The following is an 18935-nucleotide window of genomic DNA, read 5'->3' as shown; positions in this document are numbered from 1 at the left end:
GAAAAAATAAAAAAATAATCTTAAAAGTTGAAACTTTATCAAGGGTGATATCGACAGTCATATTTGTTTTTATATAATGATCAGAAATTTCTCATTTAATTTCATCATCAATAACATCATACTCAACAAATATATTTAGATCAATTTAAAGTAATAGAATTTGAATATTTTGCAATATTGCAATGTTTGCTTTAAGAATTTATAAAAAATTATACAAAATATATAGGAAAATTGAAATGATATTTTTTTTCTCCAAATTTGAATCAATTAGTATTGAAAAAATTTGGCTCAAATAAACTCAAAATTTTATCTCCTATGTGATTTGCGAGCTATTGCATAGGAGCGGAATTTTATCCTGTGCACACCCAAAAGAGTAGCGACTGCGGGTTTCCTTGTCGTAAAAAAAAAAGAAACTCAAAAATTTAGATAATCATTCATTTTGAATCTATCATATTTATCATTTAAGTAGTATAGAAAAATTTACTTCAAAAAGACATTAAGAGCATGTTTGGAAGGACACCCTCATAATTGGATTTGGCGTAATTACATCGTTTGTTCTGTTTGATTGGACAAGGTAATTACTTGATCATCAGGTAATTGGTGTAATTGGCAGGGGGTAATTACACTCTCCCCTTCACAACCAAGAGGCTGTGAATTGCTAGTAATTACATCGTGTAATTAACAATTGATTACTTTTTAATTTTTTCAATTCCATTTTTAATTTTTTTTGTTTTTTTTTTCACTTCTATTATTTTAAGTTCTATTTTATTTTTATTATTCTAAAAATTTCTAAAAGTTTATTTTTTATTTTATATGATTGTATTTCTTTTTCTTCTCGTTCTCAAACTTACTTCACGTGATTTTATGCATTTTTTTCGTATTATTTATTTCTTTATGTCATGCTTATTTTCTCATTAGCATAGTTTTATCAGTATTCTAATTTTTAAATTAAAATATAATTTATTGTTAAGTAAGGTTATAGACTTATGTTTTTTTTTAATAATTAATAAATCATATTTATATATGCTATATTGAAATTCGCTATAAGAGTTTTATGTTAAATTTTTTGTTTTGAATTCATAATTTATGTCATATTTTCAGTTTCATTTGTTTTAGTAATATTGAATTCACATTGCAAGTCAATTTTAAATTAGATTTGATAGATTATCTTTTTGTCGAATATTTAATAATTTATGACTTATTATTTATATATTAATCTTTTTATCAAACATGCATTTCATGATGTTCATAGAAATTTCATACTTTTAGTATTTAAGACCATCAATTGAAATATATTAACTTGAAAAAAAAAAGAAATCCATATTTTTTTCATAATATTAGTTAAGAACATATGTTTATTAAGTAATATATATTAAAAAAAGAATATATCTCTTAAATATTTAATTTAATATTATTTATAAAATTCCTTATTTGTGTAGTATAAATTTTAAATAATTAGTTTTATTTTAAAAATTTAATATAATTTTATGATTATAATTGTCCATTCAAACACAACATGTGTAATTATTATATTGTGGCATGACATGTGTAATTACAGTGTAATAACATTGTGACAACCAAACATGTCAGTGTAATTACTAGACTGTGTAATTACTAGGCTAGTAATTACTACCCTAGTAATTACACCAATTTCAATTACCAGGTGACTTTTCAAACATACGCGGTAGAATTGTAAACTTACTCAATTTGTTAATGCAAGTGAAATCTAAAAAGGTGACATATAAAAATGAATGGAGAGAGAGTATATATATTAGTTATGTGGATCTCTAAATTTATGCTCAAGCATAATATTGATTTTATATAGAAATAACGTATTTTCTAACTAACTACTAAATATGGCATCACGAAGTAAAAGTTAATACATGCATAAGTCACCTCCAAACCATCTACCAAACAATTCCTTAATCATTAGGTAACAAAGTCTACCTTTCTGCCAAAACCTTAAATTTGGACATTTGAAAACTATATTTTATAACGCGCTGCGGATTAACAAAGTCTACCTTTCTGCCCAAAATCTTAAATTTGGACATTTGAAAACTATATTTTATAACGCGCTGCGGATTAACAAAGTCTACCTTTCTTGTAGGATATGTTTGATGATAGTTTGGACTTTGGCGCACCATACATATTTCTCCATTCATATCAATAGCAGTTGTAATAATATTTTGATAGTTTCTTCTCATACGATTTTTGTTACTATCGGTTATCATATTATTTGGTTACATTGTTGCAATTGTATTTGTTTCTAAATGTTTGCTTTTATCAAACTTGTATGTCCTATTTATTTAGTATTTGTTTAAATAAATACTTTGAATATTTGTCTAGCAGCTAGACATAACAATCTACCTATAAGGTGTTAGGATTGAATCCACACACACACACTTGATGAATGAAGAACACAAGAACTTTCAAGAGAAAGAGACGAGAGATCTAGAGAGAGAAACCAATATTTCGTGGTAACACCCCATGAGTAAACTTTCACGGCGATGGGATATATATATTAATAAATCAAAATATTTTTGGTTACAGAGAATACATAGTACAACCTAAAATTTAGGTCGGGGTACTGCCCCTCCTTCGAATGGGGGGCTCTCGCTCCCATACCCCCTTGACAACCTCACCGCGGAAGTTAAATCGCGTAAACAGTAATATATGACAATACATTAAATATTAATCAGGCTCCACTGTTGCGGAAGCCGAATATATAGAGAGTGATGGAATCACAACTACTATATCTAAAGGTAGCTAATAAATAGTAAATGAGACAACAAGAGAAAGAACACCAGGAATTAACGAGGTTCGGCAAACTTTTGTTTTCTTTTGCCTACTCCTCGGACACAACCAACCAATATTTATTTCACTCCAAAAGAGTACAAGTGAAATACTACAAGAGAGAAAGAAGAACAAATGCCTTAGGAGATGAGAAGGCAAGTGAGAGGTGTGTTACAAATGAATTAGGAGCTACCTATTTATAGGAGTAAATTCTTCCTATTGATGTCATTCATGACATCACAATATGTCAAAATGTCAACATTTACCTTGTGAAATCAATTTATGGTTCACCTAAATTTCACCTACAGAAGTTGCTATCTTGACTTTTATACTAATGAAGAATTATCCTCCTAACTACCATATCTTCTCATTAATCCATTTTTGAATCTTGTCAAATTTAACAAATCTCCACCTTGGCAAGATTCTCCATTTTCAACTTTCTCTCAACAACAATTTTGATTGTGTCTTCAACCCTAATCTTCAATGTTCAACAATGTTGATCAAGTTCAAACAATGTTGAAACTTGACTGCAGTCACCACTTTTGTCAACATATCGGCAGGATTATCTGTAGTATGAATTTTCTGCATTATGACTCCACCATCTTCTATGATTTCTCGTATGAAATGATATCGGACGTCAATGTGCTTCGTCCTTGCATGATAAACTTGGTTCTTTGCTAATTGAATAGCACTCTGACTATCACAAAATATTGTGATTTCTTCTTGTCCAATACCAAGCTCTCTAAGCAATCCTCGAAGCCAAATTGCTTCCTTCGCAGCCTCTGTAATTGCCATGTACTCTGCCTCAGTGGTAGACAAAGCAACTGTTGACTGCAAAGTAGACTTCCAACTAACTGGTGCATTTGCAATAGTGAAAACATAACCAGTAGTTGATCTTCGTTTGTCCAAATCACCTGCATAATCTGAGTCACAATATCCAACAAGATATTGACTATCTTTCTGCTCGAAAACCAAACCAACATCTACAGTATTATGAATATACCGTAGAATCCATTTTACAGCCTGCCAATGATCCTTTCCAGGATTGTGCATGTACCTGCTTACAACTCCAACAGCGTGTGAAATATCTGGCCTTGTGCAAACCATTGCATACATCAAGCTACCAATAGCATTAGCGTATGGTACTCTTGACATATATTCTCGTTCAGCTTCATTATTAGGTGACATAGCATCACTAAGCTTAAAATGAGGAGCAAGCGGAGTGCTAACCGACTTCGTTTTTTTATTCATACCGAATCGCTTTAGTACTCTCTTCAAATATTCCTTTTGAGATAAATAGAGTTTCTTTGAATGTCTATCTCTTTTTATCTCCATGCCAAGAATCTTCTTTGCCTCACCCAAATCCTTCATCTCAAACTCCTTTCTTAGTTGAATCTTTAGCTTCTCAATTTCCTCTTGACTCTTAGAAGCTATCAACATATCATCAACATATAGGAGAAGGTATATAAAGGAATTATCTTCAAGCTTGCGCAAATACACACAATGATCGTATTTGCTTCTTATGTACCTTTGCTGCAACATAAACTTGTCAAATCGTTTGTACCATTGTCTAGAAGATTGTTTCAATCCGTACAATGATTTTTCAAGTTTGCACACCATATTTTCTTTTCCATCAACTTTGAATCCTTCTGGCTGAGTCATGTAGATTTCCTCTTCCAAGTCTCCATGTAAAAATGCAGTTTTTACATCCAACTGAACTAGTTCCAAATTTAACTGTGCTACCAAAGCCAACAAAACTCTAATGGAGGAGTGTTTCACAACTGGAGAAAACACCTCATTATAATCAATTCCCTCCTTTTGAGCATATCCTTTGGCCACCAATCTTGCTTTGTAGCGAACATCTTCTTGGTTAGGAAATCCTTCTTTCTTTGCAAATACCCATTTGCACCCAATTGCTTTCTTGCCCTCTGGGAGATTGGCCAATCTCCATGTATGATTCTGATGAAGGGACTACATTTCTTCATCCATGGCAATCCTCCACTTATCTTCTTCTGAACTTTGGACTGCGTCTTTATAAGTGGTAGGAATGTCATCAGCTGCAATTGAGTCCGCACAAGCCACCATATCTATGAGTCGAGCAGGTTTTCTTAATGTCCTTTTTGGCTTGCCGGTTGCTATTGATTCAAGTTGTGGTTGAGGTTCTTGAGATGGAACCTCTTCTTCGACTGGCTCTCCTTCAAGAGGAAAATTTTCTGTTGTTTCCTCGTTTGATCCCTGTGTTGGGAAAATTATCTTTCCCTCAAACTCCACCTGCTTTGAAGCACCATCAATTTGTTTGGCTTCTTCAAGTGTTACCTTATTTGTCAAGGCAGATTCATCAAAGGTAACATCCCTGCTGAAAATAACTTTTCTTGTCTCTGGACACCATAAACGGTATCCTTTGACTCCAGAAGTAATTCCCATAAATAAAGCTTTCTTTGCTCTTGGGTCCAATTTTGACTCTCTTACATGATAATATGCAATTGAGCCAAATACATATAAAGAACCATAATCTTCAGCAAGTTTTCCATACCATTTTTCAAATGGTGTCTTCCCACCAATAGCAGCAGATGGTAGACGATTAATGAGGTGGCACGCATATGTTATTGCCTCAGCCCAAAATTCTTTGCCCAAGCCAGCATTGGACAACATACATCGAACTTTCTCCAGCAAAGTTCGGTTCATGCGTTCTGCCACTCCATTCTGTTGTGGTGTATTTTTTACGGTGAAATGTCTAACGATGCCATTTTCCTCACAAATTTTCTGAAAAAGATCATTTTTGTATTCGCCACCATTGTCTGTGCGAAGACACTTGATCTTTCTGCCACTTTGAGTTTCTATCATCGCCTTCCATTTGAGAAAAATTCCCAATACTTCATCTTTTGTTTTCATCGTATACACCCACAATCTTCGAGAAAAGTCATCAACAAAGGTTACAAAATAGTGTTTCCCACCTAATGAAGGTGTTTTGGAAGCACCCCAAACATCCGAATGAACATAATCCAAAATACCTTTAGTATTATGGATAGCTGTTCCAAATTTATCCCTTGTTTGCTTTCCTTAATACAATGCTCACAAAACTCCAAGTTGCAAGTTTTTACTCCTTTTAGCAATCCTTGATGTGATAAAGTTTTCAAGGATTTCCCTCCAGCATGTCCCAAGCGCATATGCCACAACTTGGTCATTTCTGCCTCCTTCTCGTCATTGGATGTTGTTGCCGCTGTCCCAATAACTGTACTACCTTGATAGTGGTACATGTTATTATTTCTTCGAATTGCCTTCATTACCACCAGTGCACCAGAGCATATTCTCATCACGCCAGACTTTGAACCCCTTTGATTCTAGGGCTCCTACAGAAATGAGATTTTTCTTCAAATCTGGTACATATCGAACATCTGTTAATGTTCTACTTAATCCATCATGGTTCCTTAATCGGATTGAACCAACACCATATGCGTAAGAGGATTATTGTTTGCAGTGTGAATAACTCCACATTCTCCTTCTTGTAAATCAATAAACTAGTCCCGATTGGGACACATATGATAACTACAAGCTGAATCCATCAACCATACATCAGATGATTTGGATGGATCTGTTATAACTAGTGAGTAATCGGAATCATCACAATCAGCCACATTTGAATCCATGACAGCCTTCCCATTATTTGGTTTGGCTTTGCTATTCAACTTTGGGCAGTCTTTCTTCCAATGCCCTTTTTCTCGGCAAAAGGCACATTCATCTTTGCTGAGTCTCGATCTTGACTTGGATCTCCCTTTCTTCGTTCTCATATGATTTTGAGAACGACCTCTCACAACTAGTGCTTCTGCTTCTCCGCCTTTTTGTTTTTCTCTCTTTCTTTGTTCATAACTGTATAAGGCAGAACAAACTTCTTTGAGAGATACTTCATCATTCCCATGCAGTAGAGTCGTTTCAAGATGCTCAAACTCATCGGGAAGTGAACTTAACAACATTAAGGCCATATCTCCATCCGTAAAAGTCACGTCCATATTTCGCAAATCTGTCGCCAACTTATTAAAGCTGGTGATATGATCATTCATTGTGCTACCGGGAACATAAGTGAAGCGTAACAGTCTTCTTTTCATGTAAAGTTTATTTTGACTGTTTTTCTTCAAGAATTTCTCCTCCAATGAATTCCATAATTTATTTGCAGATGTTTCCTTCGTGTATGGATACTTTTGTTCTCTTGCAAGGTAAGATCGAATGGTACCGCAAGCAACACGGTTGATAATCTTCCAATCTTCTTCTCCTACACCGTCTGGTTTCTTTTCTTCAATGGCAATATCTAGCCCTTGTTGAAAAAGAACATCAAGGACCTCGCCTTGCCACATTCCGAAATGTCCTGACCCGTCAAAAATTTCAACTGCAAATTTCGCATTTGACACAATTCTTGTCATAAGCGAAGATGCCAATGATGACGTATTATTGACACTTGATGTGGACTCATCATTTTTCTTGTCTCCCATTTTACTACAAATACTATTTACTAGCTAACAATGCAAAGACCAAAGTAAATCTTTTTCTGATGTGGAAGTTCAGACTATGCTGCAACCACAGAGCATACTCAGATAATACCTTGGCTCTGATACCAATTGTTGCGGAAGCCGAATATATAGAGAGTGATGGAATCACAACTACTATATCTAAAGGTAGCTAATAAATAGTAAATGAGACAACAAGAGAAAGAACACCAGGAATTAACGAGGTTCGGCAAACTTTTGTTTTCTTTTGCCTACTCCTCGGACACAACCAACCAATATTTATTTCACTCCAAAAGAGTACAAGTGAAATACTACAAGAGAGAAAGAAGAACAAATGCCTTAGGAGATGAGAAGGCAAGTGAGAGGTGTGTTACAAATGAATTAGGAGCTACCTATTTATAGGAGTAAATTCTTCCTATTGATGTCATCCATGACATCACAATATGTCAAAATGTCAACATTTACCTTGTGAAATCAATTTATGGTTCACCTAAATTTCACCTACAAAAGTTGCTATCTTGACTTTTATACCAATGAAGAATTATCCTCCTAACTACCATATCTTCTCATTAATCCATTTTTGAATCTTGTCAAATTTAACATCCACAACCTAACATAAGGCAAACCATGACTCACGTAATACCAATAACACAAGGAAGTCTTTATGAAAAGAATAACTGTCTTGAAGGGCAACTCAAAAATAAGCAAAAAAAAATTAATATGAAGTTTCATAAGCAAAAATGTAGGCTCATCAACTGTCTATTTGGATAGCAAATCTCTCATAAGTGAAGTGATATTTTCTACTTGACATACCATAAAAAATGATGATATATCTAAATACTGAATACTCAATAAATGTGCTGGGACAAAAGTTCATTTAAACAAAATAGTCACACTAATAATGCTAACTTACTATAATAAAACAATAATTTTAAATATAAATATAACGAAACAATTCAAATTCGATCACATAGTAAAATCACACAACTTAAAAAAGACATCGATGAAGAAATAATCATTTTTTGTTCATTAATTATACTTGATAATCATATATAGCAATTAACACTCAAAAGTCATGAAGTCAATTATGTCATTATCATACCTAAATTCATGAGCAAATCAAACCAGCCAACTCAAGAGCAATTTGTTGAGCCTATTAACTGTTAGGTTGTGGAGCCTGATTAATATTTGATGTACTATCATATATTAATGTTTACGCGATTCAACCTCCGCGGTGAGGTTGGGGGTTATGGGGGGTGGGAGCCCCCTAGGCGAAGGGGGGTTCGGGGCGCTCCCGAATTTTAGGCTGTACTATTTATCCTCCATAATTCTCTGTAACTAAATATACTCTGAATAATTAATATATACCCCACCGCCGTAGAAGTTTACCCACGGGATGTTATCACTAACTATTGGTTTCTCTCTTTCTCTTTCTAGATCTCTCATCTCTCGAAAGTTTTTGTGTTTCTTCATTCATCAAGTGTGTGTATTCGATCCTAACATTAACACTCTAAGTATTCTTCCTCCCAAATAACAAGGCCAGTCCAAGAACAATTCATTGGGGTCGTTAATTCAATCCTCGAAGACTATTCTTCCACTCGAATATTAAGATTGTCTATATAGACCCAAACACAAATAATTTCAATCACGACACTTTAGCCAAATCATTAATCATAGCATAATTATTCAAAGCATTTTGAAATCAATCTTCTCATTATTTATAGATGAATATCAAATTATTATTCATATTATAAATCATGTTTAAATTCATTAAGTCGATGTTTAGATTAACATGTTGTCAGTGACTTTTGACTTTTAAGTTTTTCTCTAGTTAGGAATGTGTTTGGGTAACTCAAAAGTTGCTTAAAACATTTTAAGAATAAAAAAGTATCAAAAAGGGCCCAAATTCAAAAGTTGAGTGTTGCCGACTTATGACTTAACTTATAAATTATTTATAAAAAGTCGATCTAGAACCCCCTAATTAAATCACATTTTAAATTAATAAATTGTTCATAACTTTAAATTCAACTAAACAAATTTCATTACGAAGAAAATACATTTCATATACTATAAAATGAGCAAAATATGAAAATTTGATTATGAGTTTGTTTCATACACACTTAAAATCGTATTGAAAACTCTCTTATAATCAAAAGTAAAAACATACCTCAAGTCCCACAAAAATGCCTTTAACATGCTTAACAACAGTCAACAATAATTCTCACGAAAAATTCTTAAAAAAAATTTCTTCAATATTGATCTCGAATCATTATAATGAGGATTTATGCGTTACATAGGATAAAATCGACATAATTATCAAGGTGATGATTATTGATATTTTACCAACTCACCTCTTATTTTTACTTATAAATTTTGTTGTCTTTTTTTTTTTTTTTTTTTTTTTTTTGAATTAGGTATTAATTTTTTGAGCTGTGTTTATTTTAGATATTTTAAAATTTAGAAGGATTTTTATAAAAAAAAAATTAAAATTAAGAAGAAAATAAGCTAAAACGAACATACGAGGATTCATGCGCTCAGGTGCTGCAACATTGATTTTAATTGTCAGCAGTGTACACATTTTTATTTTATTTTTTGCAGAGGATTAACTTGGCCATACTTGAGACTTTAAAGTATGAANTTTTTTTTTTTTTTTTTTTTTTTTTTTTTTTTTTATGAATTAGGTATTAATTTTTTGAGCTGTGTTTATTTTAGATATTTTAAAATTTAGAAGGATTTTTATAAAAAAAAAATTAAAATTAAGAAGAAAATAAGCTAAAACGAACATACGAGGATTCATGCGCTCAGGTGCTGCAACATTGATTTTAATTGTCAGCAGTGTACACATTTTTATTTTATTTTTTGCAGAGGATTAACTTGGCCATACTTGAGACTTTAAAGTATGAATGCTCTGTCTGAGTAGCAAACTAACAAGTCAAATAAGCTCACTTATTCGAACAATGTCATTAATATTATTTTTACTTACAATTTTTTAAAGATTTTTATGTATATTATATTCAAAAAAAATTTAACAATGTTATATCGATCTACACCCCTTGACTCTAATCCATCATTATTACATTGTTATATCTATTCAATAAGTAAAACATGTATTAGCTTTACCTTTATTACATCGTTGCATCTATTCAATAAGTAAGAGATGTACTACCTTTACCTTTTTTTAGTCTTAAATTTTTATCATCGTTCTTAATTACTTTTCTCAAATTTATAAAATTTATCTCACAAAAAATATGATATATTAAATGAGAGAAATTTTAAGGCTGAGTATGAAAACCACGATAGTAAACAAAATAAAAGGGTCTGTAGAATTAAATGGAGGGGCAAATACGTAAAAAAACAAAGATACTCCATGTGACGTGTCTTATCATTTGGGAGTGCTCTGTTCACGAGATTCCGTAACACATCCTCAAATCCCGTCGACTAATCCTCTCTTTTGGTTGTTAACCACGTCGCTCATCTATCCCACATGCTTTTAGTCAAATTAACTCATGCTTTCATCACTGTTGTATCAATCTCTGTTTAATACACAGAGATATTGATGGAAGTGTTCGATCAGTCAACTCAGTACGCAAAATTTCACTTTCATCTATTGTTTCTGTAGCAATTTCTTTTAAAATTTGACTTTTCTACAATGGCACGGTGTCGTTTCCTTCTATTCTTTGCTGTGCTTTCTTCTATTTTTGGACTCCTTCATGCCGCCACTGCTGGCGATGCCGATCCGATTTACAGGTATTTGCTATTTTCAACTGTTCAGCTTGATTCAAGTATGTATCTGGTTTGTCTTCAGTTCTGGTGAATAATGTAACTTAGCGGTTTATGTTGCTCGATTTACAATTTAGAATTCACGGAAGCAATCAAATGCTACTATATAGCTGTGTTCATTAGTATATCTTCTGATATTTATGTTCACTTTGATTTCTGGAATCAATTGATGAGCCTTTGTCAAGTAGAGGCGATGGAAGTTTGCTTGATTTAGTGTGAGCTCGGACATACTAATGCAAGATGAAAAAATATCTTCGGTTGTCTATTGACGTTAAAAGCTAATTTGTGAGAGATTAGAAAATTTAGCTCTATCTAGTAGGATGAAACTACAGGTGTTGATCGTGCTGTGTGTTGAATCTGCGAATCGAATTGTCGAGATGAGTGAAGCTCCTTCACTGATGGAGGCTAAGATCAGTGAGAAGAGAAAGAGGACATAAGACGAGATAGATCTTTCTAGAAGGAGGAATCATGTGAGAAGTATTGATTGTATTTCTCACTGTTAAAGATGAATAACCTTTACATTTGCAAAGTATATATATACACGCGTGAAAACAGAGAAGAAAAAATAACCAACTACTTGAACAGTGTTAACAAGCTTAAACTTCTAACTAACTTTCTGCACTTAAACTTCTAAACTAATTCTATCACTGTGCAAGTTTTATCTTCCTCCTCCAAATGAAAGGACTTAGGTATCTCTTTATCTGCGTAAGGCATGACGGATGGAGTTACTCGATATCTATACTTGTATTGGAAGTATGTCGATACTTGGTGAAATAGTGGAGCTGTGTGTAGATACCACTGCTCTGTGAAAAGAAGTGAATAGACTTGGATTTATAGTCTTACTGCTTGTAACAAATATATCTTTTTTTAAGTCTAATTAATTGGAACGAATAGAGATTTTCTTGATAGAAAACTTGTATATTATACTCCTCGATTGGTTCATGGGGATACTTAATTCCAGATTGAAACATTGTTACCAGACAGCCTGTTACTATTAAAAAGAGGTGTTGATCTTTAATGAACAACAATTGGAGGTAACTTTTCAATCATATTGGACTTTTTGAAAACCTTAGAAGTCAGATCTACTATATTTGACCTTTGGTTTTTAACTCTTAAATGCTATATTACATTTTTATGAAGTAAAGGATTTCATTAAAGAGCATCAGGGTGATGCTAAAGGCAAAAGTGTACAAGTTGGTATTAGAATCCTAATTTTACATTGGATGTATCTTGCCAGTGTTTGTTGCTTTCCTTAGCTTATGAAGTGTCTTTCCATGCTGAACTATCTGTAGCTGGGTAACTAGATGATATTCCCTTTTAGATGGATGCATGAATTAATTAAAAACTAATGCATCTTGGCCTTTAAGTTTTCTCGTTGTACGTTACCTAGCTAGTTTGGTATAATCGAACTTATATAGGGTCACTCGCAGTGTTTACTTTACCTTTGCTAACTTGATTTCTTTATGAAGTAAATCAGATAGCGAAACCGCTAAGAATTTGCGCAAAAGTTTCACCTCATTTTGGTTATCAGTTCAACCTTTGTGAGGTCTGGATTTTTTTCTCAACTATTTAATTGGATTAATAAAATTTAGAGTCCTATAATTGTGTTTTACCAAAGTTCTTATTTGGTGGATGATGTATTTAGATATTGGAATTGCAAAAAAGAGAAGAAGATAACTATAGAGAGAATTGGTGCCCATGAGTTTCCTTAGTCTGTCCGTATTTATTAATCACTGGAGTCATCCTCAGGAACTATGGTTGGTGATCTTCACTCCTAATGACAGTTCCACTGAGATACCTGTCGAATGCCCCTTCTCTTCCCCTCTTCCATTACCACATGAAAAAAAAACCCTGTTATTTGGCATTGGGAATGGTCCAAAAGTTTAGGATGAACGAAGTAGATATTATTACTCCTCAATACCTTTATTTTGTGTTGGATTGAATACAACTACAAAATTATAACATTCAACTTTCAAAGACCTATATAATCCTCTTAACTTTGGCTTCTTGCTTCTGTGTCGAGACATAACTTGATGCAAGTCATTGCTCTGTATTTCTAGTTCTTCTTGGTTCATGTAAGTTTAGCAATTGTCACACGCTGTCAAAATCCCAATAAACTAGGCTACTGTATGTTATGCTGTTAAGTGGGTCCAAATTAAGGTAAAGGAAGCCCCAGATGCTCATATTCTCAAAGCTCATGTGTGGTGCCTAAGCTAGTGAAGAAATGAAATTGATAGACATAAGAGGTTGGATCTGGTAGGCTCTCATCGGACATGGAACACAATAAAAAACTATTAAGGTCTGCATACTCTCGAGCCATATATATGTGTAACCATATTTTCTCTAATTTCTGAATCATATTGTTCTGTAAGTTTTCTTTCTAATGGGAGAAAGGAAATACATGAAAGTAATGCATGTCTATGCTCTTTTAGTTTAACCCTCTAAGCTTGGTTTGATCTATGTCTCAGTCTACCTTCTGGTGTCTTGGGCAGCACCTAGCTTTTACTAATTTGCATATTATATGGGCTGAATCCAAAGATAATTTCAATTTTCTGTTGTTAATTGAAATTAACAACACCTAGCTTTTACTAATTGCATGTTATATGGGCTGAATCCAAAGATAATTTCAATTTTCTATTGTTAATCTAAAACACTTCCTTTTGATGTTATGTTCACTTCATGCCCTTCGACTTTGAAATTGCTGGTTTTACAGTGCTTGTGTTGATCAATGTGAAAAGACTGGATGCGTGGGGGGCGAATGTTCTCAACATTGTAATTTTACTTCCGGGGGGGTTCCAATTGATGGTCCATGGTATCTACAGGAACCACTTTATCTGAGATGGAAGCAATGGGACTGCCTTAGTGATTGTCGTTACCACTGCATGCTTGCCAGAGAGGACGAACGGAAGAAAGTTGGTCTTAAGCCTGTCAAATATCATGGAAAATGGCCTTTTCAGCGTGTCAATGGAATCCAGGTTTTTCACAGTATTAAGTTGGCATTTCTCCTTGTTAAGCACTCTACTTCTAGGCTGTATTGTTGTTAGTATCTTAAACTAAGCCTTTCATGTCCAGGAACCTGTTTCTGCAGCTCTTTCCGCTCTAAACCTTGCTGTGCAATTCCATGGATGGGTATCTTTTTTCATTTTTGTGAATTACAAGCTGTCATTTAGGCCAAACAAAAAGCCATTTTATGAATACACCGGCTTGTGGCATATCTACGCTATTTTTGCAATGAACTCCTGCTTCTGGAGTGTTGTTTCCCACAGTAGGTGAGATATTGTTTGTTTCTATTTTCTTATATCTCTCTCTTTCTTTTGCAAGAGATCTCCGATTAAAATTGCTGCATTTCGTGTACAGCATTTATGCAGAAATCAAGTAGCTTGAAATTGACTTCTGAAGATATATATTTTCTCCTTCTTGGTTATTGGCTTCTCGTCAATATATTAATACTGGCTAAAGTATGAGGTTTTTTCACTGATAACAAGCTTTGTCTGGCATGGTCATGGATATTCCTGAAAGCATTTATGCGAATTATTATTTTGATGTATGACAGTCTGAGAAGTGAGAACAATTTATGGTCTCCAGCTTCTCCTTATGAGTGGAATTGTCAAATTAAGTAGATTGGTTTTCCAATTAAATTTTAGGATTCTGTTTTGATATAATAACTTTTAAGTTCCTAAATTCAATACTGCCCATATGTTATTTGGCACTTCTAAATAGGTGTACTTTTCTTTCCGATAACCGAGAAATCCCCGAGGGCCAGAGCAGTGGCGTTAGCAGCAGATAATCGGTCCACCTTCTCCCTTTCTCCTTAAATACCGACTTTTTCTTGCGCTGTGTTTGAACCTGTGATGTGTGGATTATGCCCTCTTACCACTAGACCAAAGCCCTTGTTTATAGCTGTACCTTGTATTCATCAAATTATCAAGTCATCAACACATCATCTGTTCTCTTAATTTCTCAAATAGCTTACGGTTTCTCCATTTGTGAATTTCCATGTTCTGATGCTTTGCAATTCTGTAGATACGTAGACTTGACTGAGAAGCTAGACTGTTCGTCTGCTGTTGCATTATTGGGGTTTTCTCTCATCCTGGCTGTATTGCGAGTCTTTAATGTGACTGATGAAGCAGCAAGAGTCATGGTTTCTGCTCCGCTTGTTGCATTTGTGACAACGCACATCTTGTATCTGAACTGTTACCAGCTTGACTATGGTGTGTCCACTTCACAATTACTTGATATAGTATATTGCCTACTCATTATAAAGTGTGCCCTGTATAATCTCCTGCTAAGTAAAATAAATAAATACAGCAATTAAGTTTGCAATATATACAAAATTAGTTTGTAACATCAATCAACACTATTAGTTTCCTAAACATGTTCTAATTTACCTTCTTTATCCTTCTCATTTTGAATTTTTAACTTAGTTTATTTCTCAATGATTATTTCTCAATGATCAGTAGCATCACATATTTGAAAGATTTTGGTTCTATTTCCTGTTCATATAATTATGGGATCAAAGCAATATTATTATCCTAATGAAAAAAATATTAGTTACTCCATACGTAATAATAGACATATTAACTGAACTAATTACCATAAACTTATTACATTCTATGGCCTAAATCTGTTAACACAAATTGTAACATTATGTGGTCTAGTTTTGAGTTTATGTGTTGCACCTTAAGAATAGAAAAACTGTAGATGCTCATGAATTATTTTTTGAGTCGTATGTCAAAAAAAAAAAAAAAGAAGAATAAGATAAAGGCTGAGACTGTTGCAGCAATTTGTGTATGAACTGTAGAAAGAAAATATGTTACAGACGGCTGAATTTCTTCCGACTTCCAATTTTGATTGTTGATACTTGCCTTGTGTCACTTTTTTGAAGTAACAATACAGTATTAATTGTCTTGGCTCTTTGGATTTCATGAATGTGTCTGAGTGTTGTTGAGTAGGAAAGCTGATGTTGCTTGATCACATTGCAGGGTTAAATATGAAAGTCTGTTTGGGTATGGGAATTCTGCAGCTCATCTTATGGGCTGTCTGGGCAGGGGTTACTCGCCATCCATCACGCTGGAAATTATGGGTGGTGGTGATTGGTGGAGCTCTTGCTGCACTCCTTGAGATATATGACTTTCCTCCCTATAGGGGATTTGTGGATGCCCACGCTCTATGGCATGCCACCACCATTCCTCTGACCTACTTGTGGTGGAACTTTGTGCGGGATGACAGTGAATTCAGGACAACAACTCTCATCAAGAAAGCAAAGTAGATTGAAGAATCATGTGCTTGTTCTAATTTCTAATTTTGTGTACGAAATCATTGCTTGTTTAGGTCTTTGTTAGTTGTCACTAGGCTGTCCTTTTTTTCTCGCAATGTGCATTTCTAGTCTATGTCTAATCATGCGAGTTTCTCTATTTCCAGCTTCAGTAGGTCTAGGTCGGGCTCGCCATTTGATGGTCACACTCCTCTCCTGTAGTTTTGTAATAACATTTGATACACTCTGTCTGTGGCTTGAACTTTACTTGATTTGAATTACGAACAGGTGTGTTTAACATATTTTCATGTTCTCTATATCAAGTTTAATATTCTCACTGGACATTATTGTAATTTGTAAGCTGAGGTCACTTTGTTTTCGTGAAATACTACCCTTTTGGCAGTCGTACATTATTGTGAAATGTTACTCTTTTGCTATACAATATTGTCAAATGTTTTCAGGTCAGGTCCCCCATAATGTGTCAATATTCCAGAGCCATGCTATTTAGATTTAGTGATGACTGATGATATTCATAGATTTCAAATTTCTAAAGTAGATTCTGTACTTCTCCTCTATGTAGATGAGGGGCGTTGATCGACACCTCTTCATCAAAAAATTATATTGTATATATCTTAGATATTGGCACTCCTTAACTTTTTTCGCGATTTTACTTCTTTATTTTGACACCCCTTAGTTGAAGTTCTGGCTCTCTCCGTAATATCTACTCTCGTCAATAAATTAAGCACTCAGTTTGCACCAAGGACAAGGGGAATGTTAACTATTTTTTGGGCATCCTAATCCTGTACTGTTTCATGCTCGTATCAAATATATCAAGCTTGACTATCATGTTGTGTGCGAGAAGGTCTTTAAAGGATGTGACTATATTTATACCGTCATTGCGATTTATTTCGTCGTTGTAATTAGACCCTGACTTAGACTTGAACGCTTCACAATCGTATATCGTCTGATAAGTTCTTTTATGTGTGTACTCTCATAATGTAGTAGGAATATACATAAACATAGAAGTAGATACAAATAGATTATAAGAAGGTGCACAACGGCCTTAAAAGTAGATGTCTTGGTGAGGAGAAGTCATAGGCGGACTATAATAAGTAAGGAGAGGTAGATGTAGGGCGGAGCAGTATTGCGAATAGATCATAATTAGACAGAAAAGAACGCATCATCAGCTTATTGAAGACATGGCCTTATTAGATAGGAGGATATGAAGATCGCGAATTCGGATAGAAGATTAGTAAATAGTGAGTTATGCTTGATGATAGTGCGATGCACCATACATATTTCTCCTTTTATATCAATAGTAGTACTAGTATTTTTGTAGTTTCTTGTCCTACAATATTTGTTACTTTCAGTTATTGCATTATTTGGTTGCGTTGTTGCAATTGTTTTTTGTTTCTACGTATTATGTGATGTTTTTCTTTTTTCTATTGTTTTTTGTTTCTAAATATTATGTGATGTTTTTTTTTTCTATTGTTTTTTGTTTCTAAATATTATGTGATGTTTTTTTTTTCTATTGGTTTTTGTTTCTAAATATTATGTGATGTTTTTTTTTTTCTATTATTTGTTATGTCCTATTTATTTTTTTATTTTCTAAATAAATAATGTTAATATTTGTCTAACTGCTAAACATAGCAGTGTGCCTATAAGGCAAACAATGACCAATATTTATGTATGGAGCCCATATGAAAAGAATAACTAACTTTTGAGACTCAATTCCAAATCAAATAAAACAGAAAAAGAGTATGAAGTTTAGGCTCACCAACATATTATCAAAAAATGATGGTATGTCTGAAGAGCAATTCCTCAGGGTCATCAATTTTGAAGACCCAAACACAAATAGTTTCAATCACAACACTAGTCAAATCATTAGTCCTAGCATAATTATTCAAAGCATTTTAAATCAATCTTCTCATTATTTAGAGGTACATCAAATTATTATTCATGTTAGAAATCATGTTTTATAGCCATTAAACGTGTGTTTAGATTAACTTATTTTTTGTGGCTTTTGACTTTCAAGTTCTTCTTTAGTTTTGGAAGTATTCTTGAAAGTGTTCGGATAACTAAAAATGCTTAGAACATTCTTTTTAAGGATGAAAGACCATTAAAAAGAAGAAGTCAAAAGTCAAAAGTTGGGTATTCCCAACTTATGACTTTTAACTTATAAGTCATTTTAAAAAAGTCAATCAAGACATCGCCTAAATCATGTTTTAAATCAATGGATTGTTCTTAGCTTTAAATTCAACTCAACAAACTTCATTAATGAAGAAAACACATTTCATACATATATTATAAAATAAGCAAAATATTAAAACTCGATGCGATTATGTCTACCACACACTTAAAGCCGTATTGAAAATTAAAAGTACTGTTTGAAAAAAAACATACCTCAAATTCCACTAAAATGCCTTTACATGCTTAACAACATTCAACGATAAGTCTCACAAAGAATCCCCAAGAAATCCTTCTTCAATGACGATCTAAAATCAAACTCCTAGAGTCTACGAATTAGTTACGTGTTACTTTTATGATAAAATGAAGTTAATAAGTTGATATTTTTACCAACTCACCTCTTATTATTACTAAATGTTTTG

The 18935-nt window shown here is 33.5% G+C and overlaps 1 protein-coding gene across 1 annotated transcript; it reads left to right on the top strand.

The window, feature by feature from the left end:
* The first annotated feature begins 10697 nt into the window (after positions 1-10697).
* LOC107015385 (post-GPI attachment to proteins factor 3-like) lies at positions 10698-16712 on the top strand. Its single transcript, XM_015215638.2, has 5 exons — positions 10698-11039; positions 13786-14047; positions 14145-14341; positions 15096-15283; positions 16055-16712. Exons 1-5 carry the CDS (start codon positions 10942-10944, stop codon positions 16339-16341), a joined length of 1032 nt encoding a protein of 343 aa, XP_015071124.1. The 5' UTR covers positions 10698-10941; the 3' UTR covers positions 16342-16712.
* Positions 16713-18935: the final 2223 nt, after the last annotated feature.

Source organism: Solanum pennellii, chromosome 3, assembly GCF_001406875.1.
Source record: "Solanum pennellii chromosome 3, SPENNV200".
NCBI lineage: Eukaryota > Viridiplantae > Streptophyta > Magnoliopsida > Solanales > Solanaceae > Solanum > Solanum pennellii.
The sequence above is the reverse complement of the archived record's forward strand: the minus strand, read 5'-3'. Positions and strand labels throughout refer to the sequence as shown.

What these genes read in the sequence shown, in the direction of transcription:
- LOC107015385 (XM_015215638.2), top strand. Translation starts at nt 10,942, where the DNA reads ATGGCACGGTGTCGTTTCCTTCTATTCTTTGCTGTGCTTTCTTCTATT. An exon ending in GATGCCGATCCGATTTACAG is followed by an intron (nt 11,040 to 13,785) that starts GTATTTGCTATT and finishes CTGGTTTTACAG; the next exon opens with TGCTTGTGTTGATCAATGTG. An exon ending in AGTGTTGTTTCCCACAGTAG is followed by an intron (nt 14,342 to 15,095) that starts GTGAGATATTGT and finishes GCAATTCTGTAG; the next exon opens with ATACGTAGACTTGACTGAGA.